General features: G+C 39.0%; 1 protein-coding gene across 2 annotated transcripts in view; it reads right to left on the reverse strand.

Annotated features, from left to right (window-relative positions):
* Window positions 1-8,276: 8,276 nt before the first annotated feature.
* The window catches only part of KCNQ3 (potassium voltage-gated channel subfamily Q member 3), a 188,625-nt gene continuing 179,159 nt past the window's right edge, over window positions 8,277-17,742 (reverse strand). For both annotated transcript variants that reach the window (XM_089517979.1, XM_089517978.1), the window contains 6 exons: window positions 16,691-16,881; window positions 14,295-14,397; window positions 13,960-14,091; window positions 11,698-11,796; window positions 11,077-11,161; window positions 8,277-9,007 (listed from right to left, as the gene is read on the reverse strand). In XM_089517979.1, the coding sequence (XP_089374105.1) occupies window positions 8,279-9,007; window positions 11,077-11,161; window positions 11,698-11,796; window positions 13,960-14,091; window positions 14,295-14,397; window positions 16,691-16,881 (1,339 nt within the window). In that variant the 3' untranslated portion in view covers window positions 8,277-8,278. The remainder of the gene's footprint in view (window positions 9,008-11,076; window positions 11,162-11,697; window positions 11,797-13,959; window positions 14,092-14,294; window positions 14,398-16,690; window positions 16,882-17,742) is intronic.

Consider the following 17,742-nt stretch of genomic DNA (forward strand, 5'->3'; position numbering starts at 1 on the left):
CAGAATGTAGCCAAAACTCAATTGTTCATCCTAGCTGGACTAACATGTTAAATCAGGATGCAGGACCCCATGGGCTGCAGTATCACCCCTGGCATGTAATCACTCCCTTCCTGTTTTGATTTTGGGCTCTCAAAGATAATTCTTTCATTTTGAGAGGTTTGGGGTGGTGTTGGACAGGAGCGCCTTTGTCCAGATTCAGCTGGTGCACCAGTGCCACCCTTTCTATGGGAGATCTGGCCACAGTTGTTCATACCTTAGTTACATCTTGATTAGACTACAGTAAAGCATTCTACATGGGACTGCCCTTGAAATGTATTCAGAAATTGTAGCTAGTGAAAAGCGCAGCAGCCAATTGATGACAGGTGTGCATTTTAAAGACCATATAACACCAATCCTGAAAGAATTGTGCTGGCTTCTCCAAGCTCAATTAAAGATGTTGGTTTTGACCTGCAAAGCCCTGAACAACTTGGGGCCACGATATCAGAAAGACCATATCCTCCCCTATAGGCCTGAAATAAATTTGTGGTCTTTAGGAGAAGCCCTTTAGCTTTACAAACACCATGCAAAGTTATGTGAGTCTACATAACAATGCTTTCTCTGTGGCAGCACCTGAATTGTGGAACTCCCTACCCAAGGAAGTTAGATTGGCCCCATCTCTTTTAAGCTTCTGTCAGCTGACTAAATCAATGCTGTTCCAGCATGGCATTCGGTGTTTGAAATTCCTGTTTAACTGTTTCAAACCTGGATTCTAGGATTATTTTCAGATTGTTTTAAAGAGTTTTTAGAAACTCTTTAAAATGTGTTTGTAAAATGTTTTTATCTTTGTATTGTTTTAAATGGGTTTTGTTTGTCACTTTCAGAGCCCTTGTAGTTTGGAAATGACAGAGATACTTTAAATAAACAAGTAAATAAATAAATAGACCTTTCACACCACATAGTTATAACACTATGACTCCACTTTAACTGTGGTTTCAACATGCTGTTAAACCCTGGGATTTACTTGCAGTTTGGGAGAGGTTCTATCTATAATCATATCTGCTCCAAGGGTGGGTTAAAGGGCAACCCTCCATATATTGATGGACTGCATCATCCTTCACTGTTGCCTATGGTAGCTAGTGTTGATGAGACTTGCAGCTCAGTAACATCTGCAGACCCATACCCACCTCATGTCAATCTACTCTGATGGGACACATCTTTTCACAGCTCTTCTTTATGTTACTTTTGCTGATATTACTCACTGCAACTCATTCTCATGCCCTAATATCAGAAGTCATCATCAGAGCTAATTCAGAGACCTAAACAAAATATTATCTGGTGGGCCTCTCCTATACCAGTGGCGTTTTTAGTCTGTGCTGCAAGGCTGGCAGCCGTCTATCAGCCTTGCAGCACAGACAATTTCCCACAATGCCCTAGAGCACCTGACACATTGTTTCCCCCCTTAATTGGCCAGAATGGGAGGTCCTTTGCAGGCATCAATGTTGATGAGCCCTTCTGGGATGATGGGACCACACCAGACCGTTGCTAAGTCCTTATCACACCAATGCCACCTTTTGCCAAAATGGAGATGCCTTTAACATTGGCTTCTGAAATTACCTTTGCAATATGGAAAGCAACTATATTGTTACAGCTCCCATGCAACAAAGAGCAGCATTATATGGAGTTCATACACATTTATCTCTTGGCTTCCTCCTTTAAACAGAGGTCCTAAGGTAGAGGTGGACAACTGGTGCCTGTCCAGATGATTTTGGACTGTAACTCTGATTAGTCCTCTCCACTGACAATGCTACATACATAATCCATTAATATCCAGGGAGGCACATGTTGCCAAAAACGTAAGGAGAGAGTTACATACATGAGCAAAACATGCCTTTTACTCCTGCTGTCTGGATTTTCCTGAAGCTTTTTGTTACCTGAAATAGTTTAAAAAAAACAACAATGCACTTTTCTCCTCTAGCTTCTTCTGCTCCCCTTCTTTATGTCTTTTGGTTTTCTCTCTGGCCCTGTCTTTCCCTGGAATCTTATTGGTACCTGGATTGAATCTTAGTTGCATTTGCATCTGGATTTTCTTCTTTTGCCTTGATATTGGTTACTTGTGTTGGGATTACTGTAGGTATGGTAAAATAATTAGACAGCTTTGAAAGACAAGATTAAAAAAACGCCTAAGGTACAATATAAACCAAATCAATAAATAACTACACATATATCAGAAAAAACAAACAAATAAACAAAAACCAGCAGTATCCAGTATAAAATATGGAAGACCCATATTCTCTCTTCATTTTGTTATATCCTTTTTTAAAATGCAAATTACTGTGCATCAATTACTATTTTTAATGTTTAAAATTAACATTTAAAATTAATAACTGTGCATTAGTTGTGTGAGGGGGATGTAGGTAGGTAAGAGTATGAAAGGGTCCAATGGGCTTATAAATAATGTTGGTATATTGCAGGAGAACCAATCAACATTTAAAATAAATAATTCTATTATAATTAAAAACGTGTTTGCTTTATTTCCTTGAGCTGAAGTATGTACTGTCTCTTTCTAAAGTGAGGATGCTCAGCTCTTAGTTCATGGGCTACATCTTGTGGTCCTCCAGCAACTTGTGGCCCTCTGGATGTTGTTGGACTAGAAATCCCATAAGGCCTAACTAGCACAGATAATGGAGAAGGGCAATGAAAGATGCAATTCAGCAAGACCTGGAGAACATCATGTTGTTCATTCCTGGTTTAAAGCATTTCTGTCTATGAGTCCTTACACACTGGCCTGAAAGGCCAGCTGAGGGTGGAGTTGGGGAGTAGCGTCTCCACAATGCACGCCCAGGCTCCACCCCCAGGACACCGTAATGCCATGTGCTGCACCACATGGCATGTGGCATCATGGTGCTCCTCCAGAGTGCCTTATAGGTGCACCACTGCAGCTATCACGCTCTTTCCAGGGTGCAAAAAGGAGATGCTTTTTGCAGCTCCTTTTCGTGCCCTGGAAAGGCCAGATTGGGGCTGTGGCATGCGGTTGCCATGGCCCCAATCTGGCTGAAGAAGGGGCAGCTGGAGGCCATCTCTTTGTGGCTGTTTGTACAGCCCCAATATCTCTGCATCCCAGCTTAAAGGGGGTTTCAGGGTTTCATTCATAAAATGAAAATGAAGGAAAATCAAACACTGAGCCATATTATCACGAATTTTGATTTTCACTATGTAAACTGCCAGAAAAATAGGTCAAAGAGGTTATATAAAAATGATTCTCCTCTTATTGAAATATTTTTGCACCTGTTTGCAGTCATTGCTTCCCTGTTTGTTCTCCAGTGTCGTTGTTCTTACTCCAAAGGACTCCTTCACTATGTGATCCTGGACAATCAGGGATCACAGAGTGAACATGATGTTGTCATGACGACACACCGTTTATTAGATTAGGTTACTCGACATCAATGATCTCACACATTACCTCCTACAAGTTGCCCTAACTCTGAAGAAGGAAGAGCATCACTATTGTGTTAAAAACCAAGTTGAATGTGTCCTGCTCCTGTCTCAACAAATGCAACTGGATAAGGAAGTGCACATCGGTGAAGTTTCTGCAACAACAATGATGCATTCACCCTAACATCACCTCTTGCAAATAGTTTCCCCCATAGTGAAATATTAAAGAAAGAAATTTTGTCAAATGCAAGCATTATCATGCACACCTCTGTTTGGGGGCTGTTGTTATTATACTACTTTCATATTGAATACAGAACCAACCATGCAAAGGGCAGTTTTGAGTTGGGAAACACAACCTTGCTCTAATAAGCACTGGCTGTTTCTGCTCTAAAGAATGCCTTGTCTCCCAAAGATACAAAATTAGTGCTGTTCTTAGATTTGTACCTGGTTTTTAAAGTGGCAGTGCAGTTAGTGGATGTGTTGCCTTACTTACGAATCTTAGCTTGTACTTCTCAGTCCTAAGGCCTGTTTGCACCTATTCAGGCCAGCTCCATGAGAATATAGTATAGAGTGAAGAGATTCAAGGCAGTGTCTGTACCAACAACCAAAACATATCAATCAGCTCTCTATTGACCAGCTGAAATTGGTTTGTTGTTCTGTGTTTTAGTCAACATAGACAGCGGGGAAAAGTCCTACCATTGAATCAGCCCATGATTTCAGGATTAAAACAGAAATAATAACATAAGGGAAACAGAGCATAGTGATCATAGATCTGATGATGCTTAGTCCAGACTTCTCTTAAAAAATTCTAAAAAGAGTTTTCTTTTGCATTCTCTCCTATATCAATTACTTTCAAAGGTTATGTATTCAGTGTCCCTTGTGATGTCAATTTAAGACTTCACAAAGATGTCATATTTTCCACACATAATAAAAGAGGGGTCAGGACCCTCTTTGGCCCTCCAGGTATTATGGAGGTCAACTCCAACAATTCCAAGATAATAGTCATACTGGATGGAGCTTCTAGAATAGCAGAAGTGTAGAGTTGGAAGAGATCCAAAGGGAAATGAAGTCCAAAATACCTGTAGTGTCAAAAGTTAACCACCTCTAAAACACAAGGATAGGGTGGAAATCTACACAGACATCTGTTTATGAGGCCTGCTAGGAGCTTTTGTAAATTGTGTCAGTATTCTTGACTCATGTTTTTTTCATGTACGTTTAGTCATTAACTGCTGTGTACTCTCAAGATACACCACTTCCACTATTTTATAGTGTGAGAAACACTGTTCCTCAGAGAAGAGAAGCAGGACACCACAGTGAAGAACCTGAGCTGGAAGACATATCTCTGAAACATAGCTATGATATGTCTCCCAGTGCAAATTCCTCAAAACCCAATTTTTCAACGGGGCAGCCCACTTAAGATGGCCATGTTTAGGGTGTGGAGAGTGTAGCAGCAGAAGTGCAGCCAGCCATTTTCCTTTAGTGGGTACACTAAAACAGGCATCCCTAATGACCTCCTGAGGGTGACATTCTTGCTGTGTGTCTGGACAGCAATAAAGGAAAGGAAAATAGCTGGATGCATCTCTCCTGCTGCCTCTAATCTCTGAAGACACAGAAATGACCATCTTGCAAGGGGCACCACACTGATGAGGTGGCTTTTTGGGAAGTAATTTTGGTCATTGCAACAACCAAAAAATGGGTTAAAATAGTACAGATTGGACTTGGCCATTATAACGCACTAACAGGATGGCGGCATACCTTCTCTTGGTGGCTACAGTGAAGAGCATCAAAGGAAGAAGCAATTCAATTAAATAAAATTAAATGAAGTGGATTTCTACCCATTATTGTTTGGATAACAAATGACTGTTTCATATATCACCAACATATAGAGTTGGATCCAATCTTGGCTAAACTTAGAGCAGGCCCATTGAAATCATTGGGACATCTAGTAATTGTGATCGAATCCCGCTGATTTTAATGGCTTGAATGTAATTTTGACCAAGACTGGCTCCAACTCACCCCACATAAATTCAAACAATATCACCCCTAACTTGACATCAGGCAACATTAGCATACAGCACAAGTTGATGGCAGTAGTTTTGATCCGGAGGCAGATTATTACCAGCATTAATTCCCAGAACTTTTCACATAACCACAGTTCACCAAGAGTCATTAACAGTTCTTGTCATTAACATCATCTATGACAAAGCTTTTATAATCACCTTTGGCGGAAAAGGTGTTGTACACACAATCCATTTTCTTGCTGCAAATCCATCAAGGAGAGGTCCCAGTCAATAAAGATGTTCTGATAATCCCTCAATTTAGGCAATTCCACCACCACCCCAAAAAAATCTTACTGGGCTGCTTATGTAATTTGTACAGCAAATGAGCAGACCTACAGCAAAGCCTTCACTTACTAAAATGAAGTGAGTAGGGAATGGTGACAGCTCAGTGACAGAGCACACACTTTCTAAATATCTCTGGCTCAAAGGACCAGGCAGCAGGAAACAGAAAGTTTGCTTATATTGAGTCAGACTATTTGACCAAGCAGCCTCCTATGATCAACTTTGACCTGCAGCACTCAGTGTTTCAGGTAGGATTACCGCCTAGCTCTCATTGGAGATCCCTGGTATTCCCTGATGGTCTCCCAACCAACTACTATGCCAGCTTCCAAAATAAAATGAGGTGATACGGTGGAAAGGCCTCTGCCCACCATCTTGGAAAGTAGACAACAATGCAGGGACAGAATGTCTTACTTCATGTGTCCCTAATGGGACTCCATTGGATGGCCCTTTATACATGATCGTCTGATGTGTATGAATTCTCTCACTCAAAAGGAGAAGATTCTAGGGCCATCACATATGTAAGTAAGTCCATGTTGCATCACATGAATATCATCTCTAGTTCAGTGGGTATTTGAACTGGGCCCTATTCATGTGCAAGAAGATTCATGGGCACCAATGAAAGAAAAACAACAACACCAGTGTTATCTCTTTGCCAATGCTTATGTAAATGAGCCTTGCATGGTACAGGCCATAGGCAACAAAAGGGATAGCATAACTGACTTTCCACTGAGTTCAAAGTGCTTTACAGATCAGCACAATTTGAGCCTCATGCAATCGCCCATGGCGAGGTATAATTAGACCCATTTTACAGATGGGGAAACTGAGGCACAGGGAAATTGAGTCATTCATTTATGTGCATTGCCTTTTAAAGAGAGAGAATAATAATTATAAATTGAACCTGGAAATGTCTGGGCCAATGTATTATTTTTGAAACACATCGCTTCAAATGTTGGCACCACTGAAACCAAAAGCAAAATAGTTGATTTTTGAGGAATCAGGGTACAACTTTTGCAGGAAGAAATGGCTCTACTGACAGTTGGCTAAGGCTGATCAAAGTATGCCTCATAAGGTATGGCAGGAATATTATTTATCCAAGTCTACAAAATTCTTAATGAAGCTGAATTGCAGGGAGAAAAAAGATCCTAAGAAACATTGGACATTACAGGCAGGCCACATTTGAGGGGGAAGGAATCCTCAGATCGGTTGCAATGCACAATATATGGTTAGCAGGACAATTAGACAATAATTGTTATTATGAATGAAAGAGACACTGAGCCTATTACAATCCAATGGAAATCAGTAAAACATCAGAGCAGAATTCAATACTCACATATTACAGAGCTGAAGGCAATTCAGAGCTGATTTCACACTTTATAGGGTCAGGCACAGTTGCCTTATCTAAAATGCTGCTCCCTATCATGGACACGTAAAGTGCGAAGGGGAGAAGCTTATCTCCAAATGTTAAATAGGTGCATGATAGAGAACTATAGTCGTATAAACCTCCCTAGGGCATGTCTATGGTATGTTTGCCCTAGCGCTACCAATTCACATCTCCACTACATACAAAACATGTTTCTTACAAAGGCAACACAGATGGAAAACATGCCTGCCACCCTCAAGTATAAAATGTTACTTGGCTCTTAATCATAAGGAATCCAGAAGGTGTTAGGTACCTAGGAATCCCATTTTGAATCAAGGGAATACAAAGATTAAAAATGGCTTCAGACCCATGGAGCTCAATGAGATTGAAACTCCTAGTTGACAGCAATCCAGAGGGTGTTAGGCACATTTTAGCCACTTTGAAACCAACCAGAACTTAAATGTTGCCAAAAAAAGAAAAGGGGAAAAAATCACTTAAATCCTTCAGGAATTTAAGTTATGCTACACTTTCTAATATTATATAAAACTTCAGAAAGGCATGAGAAATGTCTTTAAAAATGTAAATAAATTTAAATTTGGATAAACAAATTTAACAGGCATAATTGTAATGGCATGAACAGGAGCTCAAGAATTAACCAAGGATTAAATAGTATGCTGAAAGTCGGGATATTCTCTAAAACAAATAGATATATTTTGCAAAGGGCATTAGTTTGTAAACTAGTGTTTGATGTGTGTGTGTGTGGGGGGGGGGGGGGTTCTGACAAAAATGCACCATGTGCCTCTGTTTGGGAGTATTTTCAGTCCGGCATTGACCTGACCCTTGGTGTACCGAAAACATAATTTTTGCTATTTTAAATCACAGAAGAAATGATCTGTACCATTTATAGTGTAAAGTCATGCAAAATCATGCTCCAAACTAAACCACTTAGTTTTGGCAGCATGAACAAAACCGCATTATTCCACCATATGAAATGGTGTGGAAAGACTACCACTAATACCAGCATGCAGTGCAGCCACCAGTGATTTTGTTTGTTTGTTTGGAGCTAGGAAGCTTTGGATGTGATAATGAAATATACAAAGTTTATGTTTACATTGAGAGAAAAAGCCAGCCAATGACTCTGCCCAGCCCACCCATATGGAGAATTTTACATTGGCTTGCTTGAAGGGGTCCATATTGAATCAGAAATCCCATCTCCTGTTGAAGATAGAGGCATAGACCCGCTTGGGGTAAACGGATCAGTATCGGTGTCTGTTTCGCCCTCAGCCAAATAGCGTTTTTCTTTCATCCAACTTGAACCCCCGTTTGGCCCAAAAAGGAAATCGTCTTTGTCTTGGGAGATGCTGAATCCACTTGGTGAACGTTCAAGTTCCTCATGGTTGACTGAGAGGAGGGATAATGGGGTGTCACTGTCTCGCGTCAAGCTGTGTTTCTGTCTTGAAGGGATTCTTTCTGAGTGGGGGCTCTGGAGGTCACCTGGGGGTGACTGGTAGGAAACATGGGGGTCAATAAAGGTAAGTATAGGCAAAACTGTTGGCCTTTCTGTGTATGAAGTCGAAAATGGCATGGCCTGCCACTGACCAGAGTTCTGCCCACCCAATGGCAATGAAAACAGGCCACAACTTTGGCCCTGTGTGGTGAATCCAAACGGAGGGACTTTGTTCACAGGGACATGATGGAAGCTTGGAGGCTTTTCATGAATGGAAGGCTCAGAGTATTTGTAAATGATGGATTTCAGCTCAGAATATCTGTTATCCTCTACTGGGGATGCAGTGTCTTTCGAAGGGCATACCTCAGTGACTTGGACTTGCAGCTGCTCCATATGCTGCATGTGCATATCAACTAAAAAATCCAACTTCTTCCCCATGTCATGGACCTGAAAGAAAATACTCATTAGACTGAAAAACAATGAGGAGTTGTTGGTGACAGCATTTCCCCATGCCTAACCGAGAACACAAGAAACTGCCTTATATCAAATCAGGCAATGGTTCATCTTGTTCAGCGTTGTCTACACTGTTTGGCAGTAGTTTTGTTTAGTAGATTTCTTGAATGCCCCAGTTCCTCTCTCCTCCTCCCACTTTCCCCAACTGGCCTTAACTTACATCAGCTGCTGCAAACTGAGGTCAAAAACAGTTTATAATGAATTAACTCAAGATGAAGGAGAAGACAGGAGAGCACTTCACAGTAGGCTTGGGCAAAATCTCACTGCTGTACCTTCTCCTAACTTATGTGCTCTTCCCCACTGATAACCTTTGCCATGGTGACCACACTCTGATGTTGCTTGACAAGATGAGTTCCAGTTTTCATTTGTGAAATGTTGGAAATGCTTTCTGAAACATAATTGGAGATACATGGAATTGAACCTGAGGTCTTTGGCATGCAAAAGATGTATTCTACCACTACTGCTTAGCTATAACCTTTCCCTCAATACTTCTATCTGCTTTATCACACTAGGCGGCAAACAGGATTTAAACGAGAGTTAAATGAGAATTAAACAGGAAATGTCGTGTGATAAACATCAAACATTTCCTGTTTAACTGTCGTTTAGCTCTTGTTTAAATCCTGTTTGCCCCCTAGTGTGATAAAGCAGTATGTTATGTTATGAGGATGGTGAGAGCTTTAACTCTCAAGTTCTTAAATCACTGTCACACTATGAGCCAGTCTGGATGTCATCCTATCTGTGCCTTGGTATATACTCCTGATAAAATTACATCTCTTTGCAAACAGTTGCTGTATAACACCAAATAAATAAATCAAACAAATAAATAAACCCTGCCAGTTGAGTCACCCTTATCCAAAATGTTTGAGCCCAGAAGTGATTTGGATTTCAGGTTTTTTTTTTATTCTGGAATCTTTGCATATACGTAATGAAATAGCTTGGAGTTGGAACCCAAGTCTAAAATTCAAATTCATTTATGTTTTATACACCTTATACATATAGCCTGAAGGTAATTTTATAATAATTTTGTGCAAGAAAAGATGTCACTACCTCACTGTTTGTGAGCAGTTTTTCTGGCAGACCTCTCAAACAATAACTAATTATTTAGGATGGCTGTTTTCTTTGGATGGTTATTAAATGTGACTGATGTCAGTTCTAAGTTTTCCTCTGCTGAAAGTATGGCATCAGAGAGTGCTGGTTGCAAGGTCAGTGGAGTGGTGACTCTACTCTGGGTTTTATTCTGAATTTTAAAGGAGCTATACAGGTTGCTGAAGATGTTTTGATAGGGTTGTGCAACTTGAATAACTCCTTTAAAGTTCAGACTTAAACCCATGGCTGATTAAGGAGCCCGCTGATATGGAAGACACCAGTCTCCATGGAAAGCCTATCTATAAAAACTGGCAACTCTGAAGACTTTTTAGAGAATCAGGCTTATAGTGATTTTTGTTATTTGTGTGCTGTAATATAACACTAATATCAGATTATATAGTAAATGATCCTGTGTAGTGTTTACTCCTTCCTACATGTTCGGCTAGGAATATTTAATATCTTTACTAAAGAATATCTTGTGCCTTTTATTTGCTGCAAGTCTTTTTAAAAGTCATCAGTGCTACTGACTCAGTAGTTCTGAAGACAAAATGTGCATCTGGAAAGCACCAGAAAGTGTAAAGTGTTGAGACTAAAGGCCAAGAAACCAATGGTATGGAGGTTATATAAAACTGTAATTACAGTGGGCCCTTGGTATTCACTGTGGTTTGGTTCATGGACTCCCCATGGATACTAAAATCTGTGGATGCTCAAGTCCCATTAAATACAGCAACATAGTAAAATGGTGCTCCTTGTATAAAATGGCAAAATCAAGGTTTGCTTTTTGGAATTTATATTGTTTTGAATATTTTCAAGACATTGATAGTTGAATCTATGGATAAAGAATCCATGAATACAGCCAGCCAACTGTATAAATCCAACAGAGAAGGAACTTACATAAAGAGCTAAGAAATTCATACCTGTCTTTCAACTCTAACAAATTTGCCCATCATACTTTGGTCTTCGGGATCTACCGTGGATGCTTTGGCTATGTATGGATCATTCCTGAAAGAGAAGAAAGGTCCTATTCAAAGACATGTAAAACTTTCCTAGTATACTTTCATGAATATTTGTCCTCTTAAAAAATATTTCACATCTCATAATGTTGCTTAAACTTTCAGTTTTTTTTGTTGTTGTTGTTGTTTTAAAAAACTGAACGGAGTAGAAGAAGCATGCACTCGAAATATTCCTCCTCCACCATTTATGGTGTCCACCCCTTTGAGCATAAAAGTAATGTTACAGTTTCAGTTATACTACAAATGGAGTCATGCTACCCCTTGATAATTTAGTTATACCTTGGTTATTGGGAAAAGGGAACTAATTACAAGCAATTCATACTTTGTAACAAGATAATTCCAAGCTTTGCTTGGGATGTATTTGGATCTTTAATTCTCCGTGATAATACACACATTTCAAGCAAAGCAGAAATATTGCATGGGTGGCATCCAGAACCTGTTTCATACTGACACTAAGTGTATCAGGACAGAATGATGGTAAGTTGGAAGTCTGTTCCCAGTCAGTTGCCCACAGAATAATATCACCTTGGGGACTGTTGTGAAGGATAAGGGAATGCTCCTCCCTTTTGGGATTTCTTATGCTTGGGAGTAGATGGAGGTCCAGGAGCAAAAATCATGTCTATTCTGAAAGAAGACAATAATAGGACATGGTGAAAGGGTTGTTGTTCTATCCATCCGTCCATCCATCCATCCATCCATTCATCTTTTTATAACTCCTTCACCCATTCCAGAGGTTTATTATTATTACTGATAGCACTGTAGGTCTATCTAGGATGAACCTTTAGTCCCAAGTAAGATATAAATCTTATAAATATATAAATCAATAAAATAAATAAGTTCAATTCCCATTTGAACTGAGAAAAAGTTCTTCCAATACAGGTTGAGTCTCGCTTATCCAGAATTCCAAAATTCAAAACTTTCAAACCAAAACTTTTTTATTGGTGGATGAGATGGTGACACCTTTGCTTTCTGACAGTTTAACACACACAAACTTTGTTTCTTGCACATAATTATTAAAAAAATATTGTATAAAATTACCTTCAGGCTATGTTTATAAGGTTAATATGAAACATAAATTAATTTTGTGTTTAGACTTGGTCCCTTCTCCAAGATGGCCCCAAGCATTTTGAATAAGGGAGACTCAACCTGTATATGTGTCATTCACCAATATTTATTGGTTTCTTTTAAGGACAGACCATCAAATTTGATTTTGCTTAGTCTGTCATTTTTCCAGCCCACTTGCTTTTGTCCCATTTCTGTATCAGATCATTATTGTTTCAAACAGAAGTACATTTTAAAAAGAAGTGTACATGTTCGTTCACATGTCTCATTTTCATACCACTTCCCTAATATATGAATTTTTCAAGCAGATTTTCATAACAAAATGCATTTTTGAACAAGATTTTTCTAGTATGTACATCATACTAGGAATTATTCTAAGTCACATAGGATTGGACGAGTCCACAAGGGCCTTGAATCCAACCCTAAGGATGGTCTTGTAGTCTCTTCCAAGTCTTTGATTGTATTACACACACACACACACAGAGAGAGAGAGAGAGAGAGAGAGAGAGAGAGAGAGAGAGAGAGAAAGAGAATATATTTTTAATTGAAGAATGTTATAAAATTTGAAGAAGTGTGAATATTTTACTATAGCTATGTTTCAATTTATGTATTTGTTAGGGAAATGTGATTTCGGTAAGTTAGCCTGAAAATGGAAACCAAATTAATTCCTCCTCCCTCCATTTTTTCACTGGAAAAATAAAACTATCTAAAACTAACTGAGTGATTGACTAACTAAATACATCAATGAAGTTCATTAAGAACTGCATCTGTGCCATAGCAAAGAAGCTGAGCTTTATAGGAAGTACTTGATTCAAGTCTTATCTTTACCTTGAACTCATTAGCAGGCCTGAGGCAAGTGAGGGCAAAGACAGATACAATATTTTAAGTAAGCTGGAAATGGTTCAGAAACAGATTTGATATATTTGCATACCTGTGTTTAAACCACTTCCAATATACATAAGAAGACTGTTTCTTTTGTTCAGCTCAGCCCTTCCCAGACATTTGTTATACGGGAATAAAAATGCCTTACTAGAAGGTCTCGGGAAAGTTATTTTTGCAGAGCATAACGTTAGGATCTCCCAGTGGCCATGCTGGCTAGGGATTCTGGCAGTTGTAGTCTTTTAACAAGCTCTGCCTACAGGGGAGTTATAAAGACTGTTAAGATAGTCTTTATAGTTTTTCTCTATAGATAACCTGTTCCTACTGAATCTACAATCTAGACCAGTGCTTCTTAAACCATCTGGTGTGGAGGACCTATCATGCCCCCCCCCCCCCAATGTGCCAGAGACTGGCATCATACCTGTGCCTTTTGACTTTCCTTATTTCCTAGAAACCTGCTATAGACCAACTCATGGACTGGCAATGGTCCACATACTAACACTTTGAGTAGCATTGATTTAGCTCAACCTTCTCCAGTCTGGTGACTTTAAAATACATTGGCCATGCTGCCTGGAGCTGATAAGAATTGCAATACCCACTTTAAAAAGCCAGAAAATCTCACAAATCCCCAAATAAACTCCAAAGCTTGATTGTATAACATGCCCCTTTTTGCACTGTCCTAGTTTTCCTTAGAATATTGTACCTTTTAATTACTGCTGGCAGAGTCAGAATGAATTAGTGACCCTATCAAATTGTCCAGTCTACAGTGGGAAGTACTGTGACCATCCCTGCTAGCGTAGTCTCTATATACTGTACTTTGGCCATTTCTGGCAGTTAATGTCTTACCTTGCTTGAAGGTATTTGATTCTGGTAAGCATGTCAAGGTGTCCTGCTGAATATTGTTCTATCACATCCTTTACGTCATAAGGCCTCAAAGTCTCCTTGAATCTCTTCTTGTAGAGGCGGAACTGTAGTATTCTGATACAAGTAAACATCGTTCATTGGTAGGTTTTAATTTCAATGTCTTTTCTTGGCAAAACCTCTTTCACAGCAATAAGTTATCACTTAGCAATGGAGTCACCACACAAGTCAGACATACTTTTTTTAACAGGAGTCCATTTGCATAAAGTATTAAACTAAAATGCCACATAAAATACCAAATTAAAAACCACACACTTTACCTGACAGCTCGGATGACCACCTTCAGGGTGGGGATCATGTCTTCAGTGATGAGTTCGTTGCTGTATCCCCTGTCTTCTGCCAGAGGATCCCCAGTTCCAGCATCTAAAATGTGGAATAAGCAGCCATGGGGATAAAGAGCAGTTATGGAAGAGATTAGAACATGAAGAGAATCTGCTAATGTCTCTTCATAGTGCTAATGCTGATGTGGTGCAAACTGTCTGCTTTGACTCAAAATAGCTTCTGTCTTAAATCATTTTAAAATCATTTAAAATCATTTATTAATATTTTATATAATTAAAAACAATTCTCAATAAAATATCAATTCACATCCCAAAACAAAAACAAAAACAAACAAGCAACAACAACCAATATAAGCAACACACTATCACAAATACAAAATTAACATATATTATAATCATAACAATTAAAAATGAGTTCCTGCTTCCTACCTTTTGACCTATGGTTCATTTGTTCATTATTCCAATTACCTTACAGAATTTAGCCTTCATATGTATTTCTAATAATTACTAAATAGAATAATTTTAATTCTCAAATCTAGCTTGTATCCTTACTTCTCCTTTCTCTTCTAAGTGCCTTATTAATAGTTTCCATTCTTCTAAAAACATCCTTATTGGTTTTTAACAATGTTGTTAATTTATCAATTTCAGCTAATTCTGAAAGGCTTCAAAATCCAATAATCTGTTGAGGGTATGCATTCTCTTACACTCAAAGTGGCTTCTAACCAGTTCAGTCCAACTTGGGTTCAAAACCATGAACTGAGATTCAAAAATCCCATTGACTAATGATGGACATTCAAAAACTGTTATTACTTTTCTTCTCTTGGACGGAATTGCAGGGAATTGTCAACAAACTGCAGCAGGACAGGGAAAGAAGTTTCTTCTTTCTTTCTTTCTTTCTTTGTAAAAGGGAACCGCCAATATTTATTTTTAAACGCTTTATAAGATTGGAAGAAAGGTGAAGTGATAATTGCCTCTTCATGGGGCACTGAGATTGAAGTGGTCCTTAGGCAATCCCTACCCCTCAAGTACAGAGATAAGAAAGCCTCTCCAAACTAAAATGTTCTAGGATTAAAAACTTTAAGCCACTCAACCCCATCTCCTCCCATATCTCATCCCACCATAGGTGCCCCCCCCCCAAAAAAAAAGATTCTGGTTTGGATGACAGACTGTCTGACTTTCATGAAAACCAAAAGCAAAGCTTAGGGTGGGGGCCAACTTCCATTCTTTTAGCTCTTGGAAATTCATGATACAGACAAAGAATAATCTGATAACATCCCTAGCTACCACTCATTAAAAAATGGTTCCTAAATATTCTGCACTCTTCCAGCACAGAAACTGACAACTTGATCTCCTGGATTTAACTATCCCATTCTAACAGGACAGAGCTGTTGTTAGTCTGGAATATCACAGCATAAAGGAATCTTGTAGCACCTTTGAGACTAACTAGGCAAAAAAGTTATAGCATAAGCTTTCATTGACTCAGGGAGCATCTACGCTGGATAATTAATCGATCGGAATATGTCTGCGAAGGAAGGAAACTTGCTTCTTGCAAGAAAATGTTTTCTGCACAGAAAAGAGCATTCCTGTACAAAAATAAAACATAAAAATTCATGTGGTCTATGTACCCCCTCCCAAAGAAATCTAAGTCCTGAATTGCAACTGATCTTTGAAAAGTGTGCATTTTTCTTGCAGCAGACAAAAATTGATTAAAATATTTGTTTTTGCCTATGAGAATGAAATTATTTATATCCCTACTCATTAAGCATAAAAATATCTAAGATTTGCCTTGTTTTCATTTAAAATTTTTAAACCTAACAGTGTTGACCCTTCTTACCACTCCCTCACAATGCATCGAGCATCACTATTGCTTTTAAAGCACAGTTTCCAAGTTCTATTCATGGAAGGTATGGCATCACTGAACTCTTGAACTGCTGATTTGTATGGTTCGTCCTTTATTACATATTGTTCCTCTCTTCCTCTAAAATGGGTAGGAGTGTGAAAATGGTATTTGAACTTGAAACATAGAATCATGTCTTGAATATGAGTACCAGATTTCATTTTAAAATGTCAATACACATAGTGATCCTATTACAAATGAACTAACAAAAAGCTTACAGGTCAACAGCAAAACCCAAGCTGTAGCTTTTCACAGACCACCAGAATAATACTTTTAAAAAATCCCTCAAAATCCTGGAATTAAAAGAGTTGAATCATAACATCAACTTTTGGGGTTTTTTAAGGGCGACATTCCATTTCAACTCAAGTCAAAATGACAGAACAAGGCCAAGGAAAATTAACAACAACAACAGTGGGTGGCTGATGAAGCAATATGGAAAAGTGAATACATGAATGAATGAATGAATGAGAACGTTTACCTTCTGAGCTTTGCCAGAATGCATATGCTTTCATTCGAAATGCAGTGCGAAAACGCTCTCTATTATTCAAGACTACAACACTCTTAGGTTCTTTAGAAGGACTTTCTTCAATTGCATCTACATTCAGAGGGGTAAATAGCTTTCCTTTAGTATTGGTACCACGAACCCGATCCAAGAGACCCAGCTTTTGGCTAAAAAAATAAGGAAAAGGGATCATTTTTCCCCCTTCATTTTAATGTAGACCTCCATTTCAAGGTGTTCCTAAAGCATTTTAAATCCCAAGCAAACAATCAGATGAAGGATGGCACTAAGGACAAAAATGACAGCTGGTGATATTTATGAATCTACTGCTGACCATGGTTTCTGCATGTTTCGAATAGCATAGCTATCATTCCCCACTCTTCATATAGTGGTTTGAGCACTGGACTATGACTCTGGAGACCAGGGTTGGATTCTCTACTTGGCCATGAAAGCCACTGGGTGACCTTGGGCAAGTCACATTCTCTCAACCTCAGGGGAAGGCAATGACAAACCTGCCCTGAACATATCTTACCAAGAAAACCCCATGATAGGTTTGTCTTAGGGTTGCCGTAAGTCAGTAATAGTGTGAAGGCACACAACAACAACCCTTGATATTTTCTGACAGTTGTCAAAAAGAGGGATCAGTATATTGATTTCTGTAAAGGTTTATGCTAGATTTGGTAAAGTGCATGAGCCAACAGGGTTCCCCACTAACATTAATGAATCTGCCAGTTGCAGTTATGATTATGCCATAAACAATGTGATTCCAATCTTCAATGTGTTAAAGAATTATTGAAGTGGTTCTCAAACTGTAGGGTGACAACCCCAAGGAGAGGCATGATAGTTGCTTAAGAGGGGGCACAGTAAAAGCCAGCTGGCAAGCACAGGAAATGTGAAAAAGAAGGGAAACTATGCGTTTGTGCATGCAACACTGAGGCGTGATTGGTCTCTCAAAAAGCAGTGCTAAGTGTCTTCCCCTATTACACTTTCCTCCAATTTCAGACATACCAATACTCAGTTTTCCTCTTTTT

The sequence above is a fragment of the Sceloporus occidentalis genome, unplaced genomic scaffold (genome assembly GCF_023333645.1).
Source record: "Sceloporus occidentalis isolate IW3139 unplaced genomic scaffold, rSceOcc1.0.p SCAF_3, whole genome shotgun sequence".
Lineage (NCBI taxonomy): Eukaryota > Metazoa > Chordata > Lepidosauria > Squamata > Phrynosomatidae > Sceloporus > Sceloporus occidentalis.